At 43.4% G+C, this 20,444-nt stretch overlaps 1 protein-coding gene across 1 annotated transcript in view; it reads left to right on the top strand.

The window, feature by feature from the left end:
* The first annotated feature begins 7,134 nt into the window (after window positions 1-7,134).
* Window positions 7,135-20,444, top strand: part of LOC146977864 (uncharacterized) — a 29,236-nt gene continuing 15,926 nt past the window's right edge. Inside the window, exon 1 of the mRNA XM_085790525.1 lies at window positions 7,135-7,305. Within this exon, the coding sequence (XP_085646651.1) occupies window positions 7,185-7,305 (121 nt within the window). The 5' untranslated portion in view covers window positions 7,135-7,184. The remainder of the gene's footprint in view (window positions 7,306-20,444) is intronic.

Below are 20,444 nucleotides of genomic sequence, written 5' to 3' on the forward strand. Positions count from 1 at the left end.
TTACTGTCCAATACCATACATACCTATTGTTCCTTACTGTAAATGTTTGAATAATTGAATTCACAGTGCTTCTCCCAAAATTTAAAACTAGTTTGACAGATTTTGAAAACTAGTTCAAGAATTTTGTATGTAATGACTCAAGCAATGAAATGAGGACTATTAGTTTTATAGGGAAAGACCATTCAGCGTTCAAAAGTATAGTTCATTTTGACTGACATGACATAAACAAACGATAATGTTGTAAAACAGCAGAGAATTGTATGAGAGCAACTGATACATGTCCAAAAGCATTTGCAATTTGTTCAGAGGAAGGAGAAACTGCTACTATGATGTGGACAAATGACTACATGTTGTGGAGGTTGAACTAATAGTTATGAGAACTTTCATTCTGATCTGAGAATAGCACCAAAGCGACTGAGAAAAACTGTAAAAAAAAAAAAAGATCTGATCACATAATAAGACCAGGTAAAGTATGACATCATCCAGGTGTCACAGCTCTGTGGTTGTGATAATCTGTGTTTGATCCGTTTAACGGACGTTTGTTCTGAACTGGTATAAAAGTGACGACATATGAACTGAAGTTTGACATATACCATATTTAATAGATAGATAGATAGATAGATAGATAGATAGATAGATAGATAGATAGATAGATAGTAGATAGATAGATAGATAGATAGATAGATAGATAGATAGATAGATAGATAGATAGATAGATAGTAGATAGATAGATAGATAGATAGATAGATAGATAGATAGATAGATAGATAGATAGATAGATAGATAGATAGATAGATAGATAGTGTGGGAATTCATCCTTGGTTTCCATCTGAGGAGATGATCTTGGTCAGATGCAGCTGTTCCAGATGTTAGTGTTGAAGATGTTCTTTTAAAGGGCGGGATTCACCACATCTGCTGCTTGATGTTTATGAGGGAAACTGTGGCGAACCTAAATACATAGTCATCATACATTTAAGTTGTACTGAACATTAAAATGAGCAGTTATTTACACAAATTAAAATGATAAAGATACTGTTGATTTATGAAAAGACAAAATTACCCCAGATGATGAAAATGATTGTGTTTATTTCTTGGTATGGAGGCCGGTGCACACATGAAAAATCTTCGGTGGACAGGTGCAGAGATACGAGTAAACGAGGAAAAAAAGGGTTTTCCGCACACTTGCAAAAGACTTTAAAGGGATACACCAACATTTTTTTTCGTGTCTTGCCTCACTCCCAAGTCCATGACCAGCAGATAGACACCATCCTTTCGACTGTGCGTGCAGTAACAAGGGAGATAGAGCCGTATCGCCATAATTAGCTTAGCTCAAACACTGGAAGTGTATGGGTAGTGTTAGCCTGCCTCCACCTAAAGTCGCTAATTAGCTTAGCTCAAACACTGGAAGTGTATGGGTAGTGTTAGCCCTTTATCCACATTTCAAACATGTTTAGGCGAGAAAGTAGCCGTTTAGATCAGCAGTGTGTCATTAATTTGTCTAAATAGCTGTTTACTATTTTGTTGGGACGAATTTGGCGCTACTCAAGCTAGCCGTGGTGACCAACGCACTTCCTGTTACTTTCACAAAATAAAACACCCGTTGCCCTTTACATACAGAAAACCATGAGGATAGAATTTGTGCTTTTACTTTGAAACAGGAAGCTAACCTACCCTCGATGTAGCTAGCTTGAACCAAAATAAAGCGTCTTTGCTTGAACCCTCCGTTTTGACCGATCTGGTCCCGTTAGCGCCATTTGACCTCAAGATGCCTTACCGGAGAGTTTTGTCAGCTCTGAGACGAAGATCGGCCCGCCGGTTTCCCTTTAGAGTTGCTGAAGAGTTTCTCTGATGACTTTAGGTGGAGGCAGGCTAACACTACCCATACACTTCCAGTGTTTGAGCTAAGCTAATTAGCGGTGTGCCAGCTCTGCCCGTATCTCCCTTGTTACTGCACACACAGTTGAAAGGATGGTGTCTATCTGCTGGTCATGGACTCGGGAAGGGAAATAAGGCAAGACACGGGGAAAAAAATGTTGGCATATCCCTTTAATGTAGAATAAACAACGTTTCGGTCGTCAGAGAGATTTTTTATTTTATTTTTTTCCTGTGTTTATTTCAGAAGACTAAAACGAATCATTACAAAGCTGAATCTGAATGATATGTGATAAAAGTTGATCACATCATGTAGAACCACTAACTGCTGCCGTCCATAGAAAACAGAGGCAGTGATTATAATTTTCCTCGAACACCGATCTCTGAGTCTCCTGGAATAACCGGACAGATCAGATCAGACCTCCTGTGTCTCTCGTGTCCTCCATGAAACAGAGGAGGTGATTACAATCCTCCGAGTGCCGAGTGCCTGGGCACCGTCGAGCACAAACACATACCACAGGCGTCTCTGGGGGTGTCTCTCTTTACAGCCTGTGGCATCTACTTTCAGAACCAAACCAGCCTGTCCTCAAAAAAAAAACAAAAAAAACACACTTGCTCCAGTGTGTGCAGGAAGCCAAACGCTGCCACACTGAGGGAGCGTTTCCTGGACTTTCTGATTTAGTACAAAAACCCTGGCAGTGAGAATGAAACAACAGCTCTGTGTACAAATGGAGGAAAATAACTTCCCAGCGAGGAGACAGATTCTTACTTTGTTTTTTTGTTTTTTTATTCTATCAAATTAACTTTTCTATTTCTCCCTCTTTGCCCATGCTGGAACACTAGTATATTCTATATATTCCCTATAGTAATATATGGCTTAGAGAGAGAAAGGAGAAAAAAAGGCAGTAATTGCTGGATGCAGCAGCTGAGTTGATGGTTTCGGCCGCTCCTTCTCGTTCTATATACATCAAACCTCAGCCCTGTAGTTTCTTATGAGAGAGCAGCGCAATTTTCTTCTTTTGGCAGCGTCGTATGTGAAATCAAATCACAGACAGTACAACAGACCCTAAAACATGGCCATCGGACTTTATGCATGTCCCTTTTTTCTCCGTCTGGAATTTAGCATCAACTTAGACACATGTTGTGGGCACGGAGATTGTGGAGTCTTTTGAAAACCCAAGGAACCAAAAAAGCATCACATAATATATCAAAAGAAAAGTTAGAGACGCTGGTGGAGACAGTGAAGTATCCATGATGAGATGTATAATAACGCATGAAGAACAAAAGTTCAACCAGTGGACCAGATGTGATGCTGATGTTCTTTATATCAGAAACTTATAGAAAGCAGCTTAAACATGATGATTGAATTCACTAATATATGATTGAACAGGTGAATTCATATTTACACGAAGACTGGGATTTATTCTTTAGAAACACATCATCAGAAACTTTTAATGAAGCAGAACCAGAGTCCAACTAAACATCTGGATGTTTGATTAAAGCTACAGTCTGTGTCATATTGCATCACTTTATTTTGATCTATCACAGTTCAGATGAATCGTGGTGACTCTCTGTCCTGCAACATCGACACTGATGTCGAGGTTTTAATAGATAGTTTCACCGGTTTTCTGTTTAGTCTGCTGCCTCTTATCTTGACTGTAGGTGAACTCCTGCTCTAAAGTCTGACATCAGTCTGTTCTCTGTAAATAAACCAAAGGCATGTAGGTATTACACTGATTGCACTGGTGATGCATCTAAAAGAAATGTTTCCCTGTTTAAGATATATTTTTGCCTTTTATTGACAGGATAGTGGGAAGAGACTGGGGGTATGACACAGATCAGCACAATTAGAAATCAATCCGGAGATCTCTGCACTGCATTGCCAACATGGGACGTGCTCCTGGAAGTGTTCCTCTTTTAATACAGTTTACATTCATTTTAGTCACTTTAAATTCAGTTCAGTTTTTAGTTTTAATGTTAAGATTAATGGCACTAATCTAACTAATATCTCTGAGGTCAGTTTGTGTCTGGAGACCCAGACTCATGACAGAACAGAACAGAATGAAGAAAGACATCTCCGATCTATGCCATCTCACTTTATTTAAAGCTACTGTAAGCTTTCGGTCTCAGACGACCTTCATCCTTAGCTTTAAATAAAGTGAGATTGCATAGATCTAAGTGTGCGGAGATCTCTTTCTTCAGTTTGGACACTTTTGATGCCTCCAGCACCTTAGCAGAGAACCGGCCGGGTGAAGCGGAAGCCCCCTTTTTGCAGAACAGAACATAATGAAAACTGACTAAACTAAACTAAAAGAACTTTTTGTTGCTTTTCCCAAATTTGCTGCAAAATGAGATGATGAACTTCTGTCACACACACACACATACACACACATGAACACATAATATATCTGACTGATGATGTTGAGCCGACTGGTCCAGTGACTCTGCAGCTTCAGACTTTTTACCTCATCTAAAGCAGACGGGCTGCAGACTTCATCAAACACCATGATGCTTCTAAACACTTTGCAAGGTTGAGAGTGAAATTGCAGCTTTGTGTTCAGATTCAGATTCAGATTCAGATTCAGATTCAGATATTTTATTCATGTACTTAGCAAGAACAAAAAGTCTTTCAGATGTGCAGTTATGACAGATGTACATGAAAGAACCCCAAAGAAGCAGAAACTGTTTATAAATAGGAGACCCAAGTGTTGAAACAGATCAGAGTTTGTTACTTTCACTTCTACCAGTAACTAATAGAGAAGCAATCACCTGTGTGTGATGTGTGTGTTGTCACAGTGTATCCAGGTGTTTAGTGAGTCTGTGGAGAGATGGTAGTGACAGAGAGTGATAAGTATGTAAACACTGACTGGATCAGACAGAGGGAGAGAAGAGGGGTGGGGGGGGGGGTGAGACAGAGAGAGTGGTGTCGAGCATCAAGAGGTGATTATGGGTAATTATTGCTTTCTAGATGTGAAGTGTGTGAATTCAAAGACGGTGACTAACGACGAGTTTACGAGGCTGCAGAGAGACGATCCAGGTGGAGGAGGGAGAGACTGAAATGATGAAAGGAGAGAGAAAGAGAGAGAGGGAGAGAGATGAGTGCAGCAGGTTTCATGTTTCAGTCAGAATTCAGTTTCTACTTCCATTTCTTCTTTGCTTGGATGTATTATCATTATATTATCTCATTTGTGAATGAATTCTTTGTAACAAGGGGTAGACAATATACGTTTGCTTCTTTCTGCCCCCTTTCATTCAAGAGTTAAAGTATTGTCATTATTTTTTATGAGTTTTATTTTATTTTTTGTTTTTATGCTCGATAAATGAATGAAATAAAATAAAAAGTATCTTAAGATTATAGCTGATAAATCAAATGATCAACGGCTCCATCACCATAAAACTAAACTCAGAGACACGGTGACATGTTGTTAAATGATGAAAAACAAGGACCTGTAGTTGAATCAGACTGTCAGAGCCGTGTGCAGCAGGTGGAGGAGATGATTTATCACCACTCCACTGATCAATGTGAGGTTTAAAACCACAGACGAGGTCATAGAGGTCAGAAGGTCAGACGTTGTTGGTTTTAGTTTTTCAAAGGAATTTGTTGACGCTGAAAAAAATTTGGAAAAAAAACTTCAGTTTTATCTTTTTTATTTACACATATAGGATAAGATATCCCCCAAAGAAATGTAAATCAAAAGCAACTGGACTTGGTTATTTGTCCAGTTGCTTTTGATTTACATTTCTTTGGGGATAATGATGATGATGACCTGGACAAATGAGAATATTCACAGGCTTTTATAAGATAAGATACAATTTTTATATTCAAAGTTTTTTTTTCTTCCAGCAGCCAAACCAGAACATAAAGAAGTCACAGACGATCATCTGTAGTGGTCTCGGTTTCTGATCCAGGTTTCTGTCGCCATCTTTGTTAGATGAATTTTTTTTTTTTCTTTCAAAAAGAGAGTGAAAACAATCACCGCTCATGCGTAGACAGGATTCTTCTGTGAGGTGCTGGAGCTCAACTCAGACACATCGCACACTCAACGCTGCGCATATCAACATTTATTCTTGCAAGCAGCTTTCGGTCTGTGACCTTCTTCAAAAGGAGAGAAACAGGAAGTTCAGTTTGTTCATCGACCCAACAGGTGATTCACAGAACACATCTACTCATCTTCCTCTTCCTCTCTCCTTCTCTCTCTCCCTCCATGTGCACCTGAGCTGATGCTGCAAAACAAGGCCACGTGGGACCGACCAATCAGAGGCCGAGCAGCGCTGCGAGGCCTGGAGGAAAGGGGCGTGGCCAGCAGCGCGGACAAAACCCTGATTGGCTGAGAGAGCTCTCACTCTCACTCTGAGTCTCACTCTGAGCTGCTGCTGCTGCTGCTGTGAGGCTCCTCACGCGCTCACCTGGTGGAGGAGATAAACCAGAGACCAGCCGACACACACACACACACACACACACACACACACACACACACACACACACACACACACACGCAGAGTGCTACAGGTAAAGACCAACAGAGTGAAGGTGTAGAGAGAATCACAGACAGACAGAAGCTGCAGCACCGACATCAAACACTGACTCACAGCTGAGCAGAAAGGCCTCATTGTCATGTGTGTGTGTGTGTGTGTGTGTGTGTGTGTGTGTGTGTGTGTGTGTGTGTGTGTGTGTGTGTGTGTGTGTGTGAGCTGAGGATTTGTGTAGGTCTGTCATTAAAACCGCTCACTGACGCTCCTCCACAACGTCGATCTGCGCAATTACGCACGCCCTCTCTCTCTCTCTCTCTCTCTCTCTCTCTCTCTCTCTACCTCCTTCTGCCAGTCACTCTCTCTTTCTCTCTCACTCTCTCTCTCTCTTCCTCCACACACACACACACACATGCACACACACACTCTCACTCTTCGTGGGAGAAAGCAGAGAAGGGGAGAGGGAAAGAGAGCGCGTGCTTCCAGGTCTCTCTGCTGCTCTGAGTCCAGTCTGACTCAATGGGGCTCCAGCACGAAGGGGTTAAAACGTTAAAATAAAAGATATTTATTCACCCCGAACCCCCTTTTCTTAGTGTGTAAAGGCTTTGTGCATTAACAGAGACAGAGATAGACAGACGCCTCATTAAGGAGAGAGCTACAGACGTCTCCAGAGGCGGTGCCTTCCTGTCGCTTCAGTCGGTCGCTGCTCTCTGTCTGTCGCTCTGTCTGTCTGTTTCTCTGTCCGTCAGTCACAGACTCAGAGACTCAGAGGATCAGAGGAGGATAAACTTCCACCGTGTCCTCCCTCCACAGCTCGACCCGGCCGGAGCTGCAGCAGCACTATGGATATTGGAGCTTGTCCCTTCCGGAAGAAACGGAGACCTTGGCGCGTGATGGACCTCTCATCCCTCGCGCTGGTGGCCGTGGCGCTCGCGGTGTGCCAGACGACCGTGGTTCGGGCAGGTAAGACTGATAATTATTATTAAAATGAGACTAAAAGGAGTGTTTTATGTTTGATCCCGGTTCTCCCTGTCTGCTGGGATGAAGCTGGTGCGTAAAGATCCAGCCTTCATCCATTATCGGACACTTGCGCACCTGACAGCCTCCAAATATGTTCATTTGTGTTTGTATTTAGAAATGTGTCTCTTCTTTCTACACAAATTCCTAGAAAGCATCGTTAAGTGACCTGCGTTTTTCCTTCAGATGATTTTAAAGGAAGTTTTTTTGGAAATAAAACACCTGAGAAGAAATCACTAAACAATCTTCGTTTTTAAAACAAACTAAGACAAACTTTTTTTCTGGTTTTGATTCCTCTCTATTCATTAAAAAAAGTTGTTTTTCTGGCCGATAATGGATGTTACTCAACGGTCCTATCGATCAATCAATCAAATCAATCAACCAGAAGAGGCCAATTAAAGCGCTTTGATTGATTTCTGCTGCTTGAAACCAAACCAACACGTTTCTGATGAAACTTTTCCTCGTCTCTTCGGACTCTTCTCCCCCCGCTGCTGCTGCTGCTGCTGCTGCTGCAGGTGTCCCTCACTCACATATTTCACATATTCTGCTGCTTCACTTCTCACTTTTTACAGTTTTTTTTCCTCCAGTAAACTTTATTTCATTATGAAGAATCACTCTCAGTTTTGACAGGACGATGCGCATTTTACGCCCGTCCGCAGCCCCCCACCCGGAGGGGGCGATGGGGTAGGATGGTGCAGGGAGCTGCTGCTGAAGGAGCTTTCTGGGATTTTTTACTGTGATGTTTCTGCACTAGTTGATTTCAGTCCTTTGAGCTGATACCTGTCGGTTCAGTGTGTGTGTGTGTGTGTGTGTGTGTGTGTGTGTGTGTGTGTGTGTGTGGTTGTTGTTTCACCAGCTCAGCCTGCGCACCGCCACTCTGGCTGCAGGGAGGAGGAATGTCTAATGTCCAGTCTGTTTAATCCAGATAGTTGATTTTATATTAGTCATAAACAAGGACTTTCACTCTAAGAGGAACATGTTTGAACTTTTACTTTAGTTCATGTAAAGTTTTCCAGCTCTGTGACTCTGCGCTGACAGTGTGTACTGTAGACTGTAGGAATGATCTGTATGCTGCGCTTCCCCCAGTGGCCGCTGGGGGGCCGCAGTTATTTATAACACAGAGAATCCATTGATTCACCTGGTTCAGGTCTGACTGGACTGGACTCCTCTGCTGTGGAATGGCAGCGGCACAGAATCAAATTAAGGATAAAAACTGAATTCTTATTATTAAACTTTTGATGTTTGAATCTTTGAAACATTTAATTGGCCAGTTGGAAGTTCATTTTGATCAGTTGAAGCAAAGTTTCAGTTCACATTTAATTTAGTTTCTTGGACAGTTGCACCAATGGCTCCTTCTTCTCCTTCTTCTCCTTCGCTGCTGCAGCTTTAGCACCAAGAGGTTTTCTGTAACACTCAGTGTGTGTTCTGTTCTTTGGCCCCGTTTCCAGTCCCAGATTGAGGAGGTGATTGCACCTTCCCGCCGGGTCCGTGTGTGTTTTGGAGGCGGAAGCCCGAGACATTTTTTGACTTTTTTAAAAAAATTTTATGAATAGGTTATTATGCGGCGGAGCAGTGAAAGCGTTTAGTGTGTCCGTGTCTGTGTGTGAGCTTTGTACAGTTGTGTTTGTGTTGTATATGCGTCTGTATGCGCTGCTGGATGTTTTCCCTCAGCGCGGGGTGGAGACCAGGTGGAGACCTGGTGGAGACCAGGTAGAGACCAGGTGTAGACCTGGTGTAGACCTGGTGGAGACCAGGTGGAGACCTGGTGGAGACCTGGTGGAGACCTCAGAGACCTGGTGGAGACCTGGTGGAGACCAGGTGGAGACCAGGTGGAGACCTGGTGGAGACCAGGTGGAGACCAGGTGGAGACCTGCTGCCACATCTGTGTGGAGGTGAATGCGCCTCTGTTGCGGCGCAGCTTCATCTGACTTTTCTTTAATCACCTGATGATCTCGTCATCACGTCACAGCGACGCAAATCAAACCCCCGTCGTTACCTGCTGCGTCCCGCGCGTTCCCGCAGCGGTGCGCGTTCCCGCTGGTGGCTTCGCAGCAGCAGCAGATGTTTAGTGCAAATTATAAGAGCGCCCCACCCAGGCTGTGAAAGACCGATTTAGAGGAGAAAGTGGTCAGAAAGCTTCATGTTTATTCTCCATTCACTGAGAGAGAGAGAGAGAGAGAGGAGAGGAGGAGGAGAGGAGAGGAGGAGGAGAGGAGGAGGAGGAGGGATGAAGGAGGCGCAGCCATCACCCAGAATGCAGCGCGCCGAGAGAGGCATGAAAGACCAGTTTTGTTCAAAGGAGAAAATCAGAGGGTAATATTTTCTTGACATGGATGTTCCTCAACCTCATTTCAAAGCAGCAGCTCCTCAAAGAGCAGCTTGTCTCCGCCTGGCCTAACATAACACAACATAACACAACATAACACACACAACACAACATCACACAACATAACACACACAACACAACATCACACAACATCACACAGCCTCTCCCTCTCTGCTGCTGAATGGAGCCCCTATCCGCGGTGACAGCAGCTCATTCCTCTGACTGGAGGGAAGTGTGTGGTATTTCAGGCTGCTGCTTGAACCCTAAACCCACTTCATTTTCCTCCTCTGCCTTGTCATCATTTCCCATGAGCCCTTGTGGCTCCTTTTTCCCACCTTTATTTTTAACCATCATGGTTTTTTGGTTTTTTATGTACCTAAAGTTTTCATCCATGTCGATAGTTTTAATTCCTCAACAAAACTAGATTGAGTTCATACAGAAACACACAGAGCATCATCAGGTGTTTCTGTGCTCCGCCCTCTGAGACGTTTCCCCCTGAGCTGAGCCTCCCAGGCAGAAGTTAATCTGTCTCTGCCTTCAGATTCCAGCTGCTCTGCCAGGACCAACAAACCTCAGCCTAAACTTAACACTGTGAAATGTAAGATTGCTGCTTTTGGTTGTGAAAAACAAACCTGAGGGGGTGGGGGGTGGGGGGCGAGCTGCCTGAGACACCACGCTCAGGGCAAAGACATCCCACCGCTTGCAAAGTGGACTGTTTGCTTCTCCATGTTTAATTGGAGTAAAAACCAGATTGTATAAACACTGCCACAGCTCTAGGATCAGTTTACTAAAGTTTTGAAATAGATGAACTTGAATGTGAAGTTGCTTTTCCTACAGTAATGAAGGATTTCCTTTTCATATTCAGCAGCAGGGTTAGAAAGTGAACCTGCCTTTTCAGGAGTGTTTCGAGGTTTGTGCATATTTGAGGCCAGGGAACAGTGACTCTCTCACACTCAGCCACACGTTTAAATCTCACCCTCTACACAAACAGATGAGACACCGACACAGAGACGAGGCCTCGGCTCTAAACCAGGACATCTCCTCAAACTGTGGCTTCTCTCAGGCCAAGCTGCAGATACAAGAGCAGAAGATAGATAGCTGGTCTTCTTCCCCTCTTGGTTTCATAGGTGATGATTTTGTGGTGTGTGTGGAGGGTTAGACGTGGATCTACAGGACGACAGCGCAGCGTGCCAGCTCCATAATGACAGGCTGTCTGTATAGAAGCTATTCCCAGTCACTGGTACTTTGCTGCTTCTAGGAACTCGGTGTAGGAGGCTGCGGAGGGAGACTCGCTGTAAGGTTAATGTACAGCTCTTTTCCAGGCGTCGCCTCAGAAAATAGTTTTTAAATGTTGGTCTGAGCTCAGACTGGGGGGGGGTGGGGGGTGGAAAGAGCTGCTCTCTGATGGACTGTACTATGTAAGGAGACAGAGGAGTCTGAAATAGAAATACCAGAGTTCTATGATCACAGAAAAGCATTTCATACTGTACACCTGCAGCTGTAATCCCATAAAATAACTGCAGCTATTTGAAGTGGTTTGTGTAGTTATCCCTGTGTTGGCACGCACAATTATAAGGAATGAAACATAATGCATTTAGAGGAAACACAACAATTATATGAAGCTATATCAGACCATGTGCAGCATCTTTAACATGCATCACTTTATCCACCGTGAACCTGTTGTTCAGTTCATTTATGCAACAAAGTTTCCAGACATTTCCCACTTTCTCTCCATATTCAGGTTTGTATTTAATTAACAGTCTGTGTGTGTGTTACATCCACACACACACACACACACGCAGTGGAAGGCACCCTGCAGTTTTCTATCCCCACACATGTTCCTGCAGGTAGATTACAGCCATAAAGATCCACAGAGGATCTGAGCTGTGGGGGATTTCCACTGTCGTTACAAACACTGATGATGATGATTACTGAGCGGTGGAAGCCCACACTGCTGTAACTCTTCTCTTTATTAGAAGTCTGAAGACTTGTCACCTCCTGGGCATCAGGGACTGAGGGATGTTTCAGTTCATGTCGATAAAGTTGGTTAAAACTGTTTGGTTGTAATTAAAGATCTGGTTTCGTCCAGTTTCTGCAGGATTTATAGGTATTATCAGGAGTTTTCAGGGAAAGATGAGATGTTTTTGTAGTTATGTTGTTGTGCAATCTGAGCTCTGATCTGCTTGAAACCAGTTTGACTCTCAGTGAATTCTCCATTCTCATGTTGTGTAATCAAAGTAAACGATAAAGACAAGAGGTTTTTGTTTTTGGACTCTGAGGTTTTGGTTTTGGCTGCTGAGCCGTCCAGTAGTTCCAGTAGTCCTGTCTCTCATGTCTTCACTGTCCGTCTGTCTGATGTGATAGGACGTTACCGGGAGCAACCAGCCGCCCCCTGGTCCTGAGACTGTGGCCTGCAGCCCTGAAACCACACTGAACCCCAGCATGGCAGCGTGTGTGTGTGTGTGTGTGTGTGTGTGTGTGTGTGTGCAGCTCAGACCACATAATGGTACGTGGGGGACAGTGGAGGACTGAACACACGCTGGCAGTGGCAGTAACTCTTTAATAGAAGGGAATGCTGCTCTGCAACCACATGAAGCTGCTGTACAGTAAATGTTGGAGCTGGGAAATAAACCACAGAGACTGAGACTGATCTGAAGTCAGAGCAGAGAGGAAGGTAGAGGTGGAGCGCTGCAGGAAACAGCACAGGCAGCAGCAGCTGGTGTCTGGGTTTTTATGTTTGATGCAGAAATAATCAACTTTATACAAAGTTACAGGTGATTTTAAATTTTCGGTCTTGTAGAAAATGAACTTGGATCCTCGGTGTCGTCAGTTGATTTGAGAGTCTTTCAGTTGGAATAAATTTGCAGCAAAAGGCCCAAAGAGAGTTGATAAACTGATCAATATCTCATCTGCCTATATATCATGTTTCACATTATATTTCCCATCATTAATCACACTCTGACTGACTTGTTATAGATGGTAAATCCAAACCACTTCATTTATATAGCACATTTTAAAAACAACAAGTGCTGCACAACAGATACAGAACTGTAGAATATAGAAAGTTAAAGTTAAAATACAGTAAATTATAAGCACTAAGAAAAACATAAGATCAGATAAAACACTAAGAAATATAAAAAGACAATAAAAGACCAACAGAGACCACACAACACTCATGCTGTATTAAAAGCCAGTGAGTTTTAAGACGAGATTTAAAGCTAAGAACAGAGATCATCATGTCATTTTCAGACTTCATCATTTCCTCTGACTGGCTGCAGCTTTTATGAAAATCTATTCATGTAACATAAAGAATAGTTGTGTCTGTCTTTTTCCTTTTTTACCTCTGATCCAGACGCGGTCACATGAAAACTTAGAAATTGGACTTTTACAGTGTATAAATAATGTACATTTTTACATGATGAGTTCTCATGATGGTTTTTCTGTCTGTGTACACAAGACATTATAAATAAATCATAACTATAGAGCTGCACGTTGAAATTACAAGCTGCAGTCAGAGCTGTGGTCAAGCTGCTGGAGGAATGACTGGAGGTTAGACTTCACGGAGCTCAGCGCTCACATCGCTTCTAGATCTGACTTCAGGATGCTTCTGTGTGTGTGTGTGTGTGTGTGTGTGTGTGTGTGTGTGTCTGTGTGTGTGTGTGTGTGTGTGTTTAAGTGTTTGATCTGTGGTCAATATTGCACATCCCTCTTAAACTGTGTGTCTAACAACGTGCTCGTTGTGTAAAGGTGAGGGGTGAGGGGTCAACGTGTCAGCTGGAGTGTGTGTCTGGTATTTGGCACAGCCATACCAGAACCACACACACACACACACACACATACAGCCAGACACACACACACACACACACACAGCCAGACACACACACGTTCAGACAGAAATGATTTCTGAGTCGCACAGTTGTCACCTCACAAGTGCAGTGACCCAGGTGTGTGTCCAGTTCACTAACTCTATGGTCTTTATATAAACAATCTCTTATTCCTAATTAAAGCATTAATTGTCTTAAAGGGATAGTTAAACATTTTGGCAAACTGGCCCATTGCCATAATCCCTATAGTCATAGCAGTAGGTTCGTTACCTTTAATTGTCGGTGCAAGCTGTTTGAGCTACCTGAGCTACACTACAGTTGTTTTAGAGGTAAATTCATGCAAAACCGGTGCCTTCAGGGACAGTTTTTCATCAACAGTCTCTGTATTTCCCTCTAAAACAACTCTGTGTGGTAACGTTGTGTTATCATCTCATAGCGTGGTGAATGTGCAGCTCACAACTTGTCCACCAGAGCGTTGTGGAGTTGTTGGATTGTGTATTTGATGAGTTTGATGAGGGAAAACCAAGAAATCCCATAATGAGCCTCCGTAGAGTAGCTCTGAGCAGCTCACGGCTAAAGGTAACAAACCTACTTGGGCCAATTTGCCAAAATGTTGAACTCTCCCTTTAATTGATCATGAAACTGATCATTAATTGATAATAATTAGTTGTTATGAGAAACACTGTGCAAACTGTTGAACGCCCACTGTGTCTCTCTGTGTGTGTGTGTACAGGGTCTGATGTGTGTGTTCAGACAGAGGAGTGTGTGTGTTGTGTTAGTCCAGTTGTTTGCTCTGTTAGTCGACTGAGTGTTCATATTGACTTCAGTCAGCAGAAGTATTGTTTATCTTTCACTCCTGAGCGTGTGTGTGTGTGTGTTTGCACAGCGTGTGTACATGTAAACACCTGCATCTGTGTGTATGTGTGTATGTGTGTGTGACTCTTAATTAAATCAGCTTCAGCTCCATCTAGTGGCGACTGAGAGGAACTAAAATAATCCCAACGGCACTTGAACGCATCACGGCACCTCGTTTTACAGTGAACCTGAGTGTCACATGTGTTTTCTATCAGGTTGTAATAAGCTGGTGGTCTGTGTGTGTGTGTGTGTGTGTGTGTGTGTGTGTGTGTGTGTGTGTGTGTGTGTGTGTGTGTGTGTGTGTGTGTGTGTGTGTGTGTGTGTGTGTGTGTGTGGAGCTGAGTGGGTCGGGGGTCGGGGGGTTGGGGGGGTTTAACAGTGACAGGATTGTTTCAGTCGGGGGGCACCTGTACTCCACAGTACAGTGCTCCTTTATACAGCAACACAGCGTCTCAGTGGTGTGTGTGTGTGTGTGTGTGTGTGTGTGTGTGTGTGTGTGTGTGTGTGTGTGTGTGTGTGTGTGTGTGTGTGTGTGTGGGTTCAAGCCCCGGCCCAGTGGCAGGAGAAGGGTTAAACACACACAGTGAGAAATGATCGGGGTTTTAATAACTCAGGTTCAAACTTAACATCAAGTGTCCGATCACTTTCTGCAGCGTTGAACTGATTCTGCTGTTTAAATAAAGACACGACATTAAAACCTGAAGAGCAATTTAAAGGGACAGTTCAACATTTTGGCAAATTGGTCCATTGCCATAATTGCAGAGTTGTTTTAGAGGGGAAATACAGAGACTGCTTGAAGAAAAACTGTCCCTGAAGGCAACGTGCATCAGCGGTTTTGCATGAATTTCCCTCTACAACAACTCTGTGTGGTAACGTTGTGTTATTATCTCATAGCGTGGTGAATGTGCAGCTCACAACTTGTCCACCAGAGCGTTGTGGAGTTGTTGGATTGTGTATTTGATGAGTTTGATGATGAGGGAAACCAAGAAATCCCATAATGAGCCTCCGTAGCGTAGCTCTGAGCAGCTCACGGCTCTGCTCCGCTGTTCTAAAAACAGCTTGCACCGACAATTAAAGGTAACTGATACGACTATAGGGATTATGGCAACGGGACAATTTGCACAAAATGTTGAACGACTGTTTCCCTTTAAGATACAATCAAGTGTAACCATCTCTGTAATGTAGATGAATATTATTCTGTTCTGCTGAGGTTCACGGTGTTTCTACCTGTAACGGTCTGAGCTACTGTAACTAGACCTCCAGCTCTGTTTCCTGTTTCCTGTCTTAATGACAGCGCTGTGTAACCATGGCAACGGCGGCGCTCACATCAAACGGGCGGCGCCATCTGTGATCCGTTATGGCGGCGGAGAGGACGGATATAAAGGCGGTTTGTCGCTGCTTCTGTTTCTCCACCTCGTCCAGGTTCAGATTCAACCCTCATGGTCTCACTTTCCCCCCGACGGCCCACGGAGTGTGTGTGTGTGTGTGTGTGTGTGTGTGTGAGTGTGTGTGTGAGTACCTCTGTGTGTGTGTGTGTTGTTTTTGTGGGTGTGTTTCCGTGGTGATTGTGGTCCTCCAGGCAGGAAGGGCCCCGGCTGCAGATGTTGAGCGGAGCTGGTGGAGCGGTGGAGAACAGAGCGCCACATTGTACTGGGGCCGCTGCAATCTGATCCAGGGTCTGCCATCACACAACCAGCCTGTCTACTGTCACTGCCCGACCCCCCGAACACACACACACACACACACACACACACTCACACACACACACACCCTCCACCTTTGCCTGAACCGCTGGCTCCCACCCTCCTCCTTTCCTCTCTCTTCATTCCCAACATTCCTCTGCAGATCCATGAAAGTACGAGAGAGAAAATAAATCTGTGCCTGTCAGGATTTGTTACATTTGGAAACACAAGTGCACACAAATTTAGAAAAGCATGAAACCTGGGTTTTGTTCTGCTTTTCTAAAAAAAAATGTGACACATTCACGTTTTCCTCCATTTCATCCTGTTTCTCTCTCTTCTTTCTTCTCCCTTCAGTTCTTTTCCTCCTTGTAATCTCTGTTTTGAGGGAAGTTTCTGTTTTGGATGTTTAATGTAGCATCACAGTGACAACTCCATCCAACCCTCCATCCATCCATCCATCCATCCCTCCCTCCATCCATCCATCCTCCCAGTGAATAGAGCTACACCCTCCTCCATCTCTCCATCTCTCTCTCCGGTGCAGAGTGGCGTTAGCGGCCTGTGGTCCAGACGCCCTGTAGCCGTGGTAACGCACCATTTGCTCTGTCTGGATAAATATTACCATGTGTGGTGACTGGGTGTCACCTAAACACCAGCAGCACTGTGACAACACACACACACACACACACACAACAGAGGAGGTCGATGCATGAAACATCACACTGATAAGTTAATTAAAGGGATAGTTCAACATTTTGGCAAATTATCCCATCACCATAATCCCTATAGTCGTAGCAGTAGGTTCGTTACCTTTAATTGTCGGTGCAAGCTGTTTTTAGAACGGCGGAGCAGAGCCGTGAGCTGCTCAGAGCTACGCTACGGAGGCTCATTATGGGATTTCTTTGGTTTCCCTCATCAAACTCATCAAATACACAATCCAACAACTCCACAACGCTCTGGTGGACAAGTTGTGAGCTGCACATTCACCATGAGCCTCCGTAGCGTAGCTCTGAGCAGCTCACGGCTCTGCTCCACTGTTCTAAAAACAGCTTGCACCGACAATTAAAGGTAACGAACCTACTGCTATGACTATAGGGATTATGGTAGTGGGCCAATTTGCCAAAATGTTGAACTATCCCTTTAAGACGAGGTTTACACAGAGTCAACCTCTATATTCAGACCTGCAGCTTCAGTCATAGTTTACTGTGGTTTATTTGTTCTTCAGACCGTCCCAGTGGGTCACAGACTGAACCACTGATGTTGACTGAGATGTGAATGATCACATGGTGTCTTTTTAAATATGACGTGATCACAGAGAAGTGGATAAACGTGGTGAAATGTCAGTGACTGCATCAAAAGGAGGTTTTGCTTTTAAATCTCCTGGTCTCTTGTGTCATGATGCGTCACTGCCACCGTAGGTTTATTATGAGAAGAGTCTCAGCTCAGCGCGGTGCAGCGAGGTCTGGCTGCAGGAGTTTAACTGGTTGTTACTGCACCTCAGAGCCGAGAGAGAGGGAGCCAGGGAGCCAGGGAGGGAGGATGAGGTGCAGGGAGTTGGTGAGAGTTTAAAAACTTTACAGCTGCTTCGCTCACAACCAGGAGAGATGTTGTAACCGGTGTAATTACCTCTGGTCTGGTTCTCAGGCTGCAGCGGTGGTGAAGCGGTGGTGAAGCGGTGGTGAAACGCTGCATCGGGTGATTCAGTCCTTCTGTCTGAAATGAGGCAGCGAGTTGCACAACGTCTCAGCGTTTCAGTAATTACTGTACATTAAAATAAATGTTTTTATTCTCTGTGTTCTCACGTCTCAGTCTAATCACTGCATTTACTAAAACCCTCCTCAGTAACAAGTCTGTTCATGTCAGTAATTAGACTGTAGAGGTGCAAAGTGGTAGAAATAAGAGCTGGATGTCAAACTGGGAGTGAATTATGTTTAAAATGATGGTTTCACAGGAGAAAACATGAAGCTGCACTTTGGTTTTTCCTTCTGTGACTCGTTGGTCTTCACCTCCATCAGATATAGAATAAATGAATTAAAACTGGTCACTTGTATCCACATGGTTGAACAGTGAGGGAATCAAACCTTCTGTTACAGTTTTTCTCGATTGCTAAGACACATTTCTCGAAAGCTTCTCTCATTTTCTCTAAACTGTGAACACAAACCCCAATTTTCAAGTTACATTCACAAAACCTCAGACTCTTCTTGCAAAACCAAACTTTCACCTCAAAACAGTTCAATCTGTGCCCAAAACTGAACTTTGTTGCCAAATCGTGCCCCGAGTCAATCAAAATTAAAAACACTACTGAGCAGCCACTAAACACTACATAGAAAAATAGAAAACACAACGCTCAGCACATGAAGCTGTAGAAATAAATGTTTATTGTTCACTGTAGCTAAATGCATGTTGCAAAACAAAAAACCTGTGCATTTACACTGTAGCACTTCTCTCCTTCCCTTTCTTTCACCCTCCTCCTTACCTCTCCACATCCATTTCATCCCCTTTTCCTTCCTTCTTTTTTTCTGCCCAGTTCATCCCTCCCTCCCTCCCTCCCTCATCCTTTCTTTCTTCACCCTGTCGCCTCTCATCTTCTCCTCTTGCAAAACAAAAAACCTGTGCATTTAGCACTTGTACATAGTAAAAAAAAAAGGAGTACAAAAAACAGAAATCTTGTGCATTTACACGTAGCACTTGTACAGTACAAAGACAAACAGAAATCTTGTGCATTTAGCACTTGTATGCAGTAAGCCTACGTAAAAATAAAGTACAAAAATATAGAAATGAGAAGTGCACAACTCAGCCACAGCATCATTTCTCTGTACTGGATCAGGCCACAGGACTTCATCCTGAACTAGCTACAGTATATGTGCCCTCACATCATTGGACACAAGTGTGATCAATTTTGAGTTGTTGTGTTCAACCGGTGAAACTTGTGCTTTACTTGTGTTTGACTTTTGCCACCTGTGCTCAGCATTTTGCAACACAGGTGCATCACAATGAAAATGTGTTGGTGAGATGTGTCTAAACAGGTGAAAAGTGCTGATGGTTTTGCCAAAAGAGTGACTGATTCAATCAGTGGGTTCAGGCAACTGAGAATTTGGTTCAGACAACAGGGTTTAGTGTTTTAGCAACTGAGAAAAACTGTAAAGCCGACGTTGTCCTCTCTCTCTGACTCGCTGCTTTTGAGCAACATGATTAAAGGAACAGACCGGTCCAGCTCAGTGTGTGAAACTGGAGGCAGGATGTCAGACTGCTGTGTGTGTGTGTGTGTGTTTATGTGATGTTAGGCCGTGTGTGTGTGTGTGTTTATGTGATGTTAGGCTGTGTGTGTGTGTGTGTTTATGTGATGTTAGGCCGTGTGTGTGTGTGTGTGTGTGTGTTACAGTAGGTTAAACTGTGAAGTGATTGTGTGTCCTCAGATAAACACATGGGTCTGACTCACACTGTGGCTCATGTGTATGTGGAGTTGGACCGATGCCCATCAGCTCTCTCACACACACACACACACACACACACACACACACACACACACACACACACACACACACACACACACACACACAGCTCCCTTTCTCCAGCTGCAGCTCAGTGGTTTCCAGTGTTTGGACGTCACCACTAACGACCCGGGGTCAGATTAATATTGAGATTAAGATTTGTGATTGAATGTTTATAGAGAAAGATGAAGATGAAGTTTAGGATTAAAACAGTTTATAGGACCTGACTGTCATTCATCAGCTGTTTTTTATATTCATAGATAGATAGATATAGACTTTATTAATCCAGATGTGGTCAACTGCTCACATAGAACCAGTTACACACAGCACCACAATAAAAACACATTATAATAAATAGCTAAAAATAAAATAATTCATAACAAGAGGTAGAACTTGTCTACTCCTCATTCTCCTCCCACTCCCACTTCATGCAGATTTACACAGGTCTGATCTCTATGATTCATACAGTAGAGATGCTGCAGTGACTCGTTTACATGAATAAAGTTATAATATGTTTAAAAAACTGTGAAAAAAGTGAAACTGTATGTGAATCTTTACACAAACAGGAAGTGACGAATGAAATATCAGGACTGCACAAACACTCGAGCACTTTAAATCTCTTTTAAAAACTCATCTCTTTTCCTTGGCATTTTAGTTTTATATGTCTTCACTCTTGTTTTATTGTTTTATTGCATGTTTTATTGTAGCTACATTACCTGTTCCATCTAGTTGTATTGCCACTAGTTTTGCTTGTGTGTTTTATTGTACAGCACTTTGGACAACCTGGGTTGTATTTTTAAATGTGCTATATAAATAAATATGTATTGTATTGTATTGTATGTAAAACCGTCCTGATGAAACAGGACTCTGAGTTCACTGCTGCATCTGTGACATCAGTGATAAATGTGTG

Source organism: Trachurus japonicus, chromosome 11 (assembly GCF_045865225.1).
Source record: "Trachurus japonicus isolate A0001 chromosome 11, Traja_1.0".
Taxonomy (NCBI): Eukaryota; Metazoa; Chordata; class Actinopteri; order Carangiformes; family Carangidae; genus Trachurus; species Trachurus japonicus.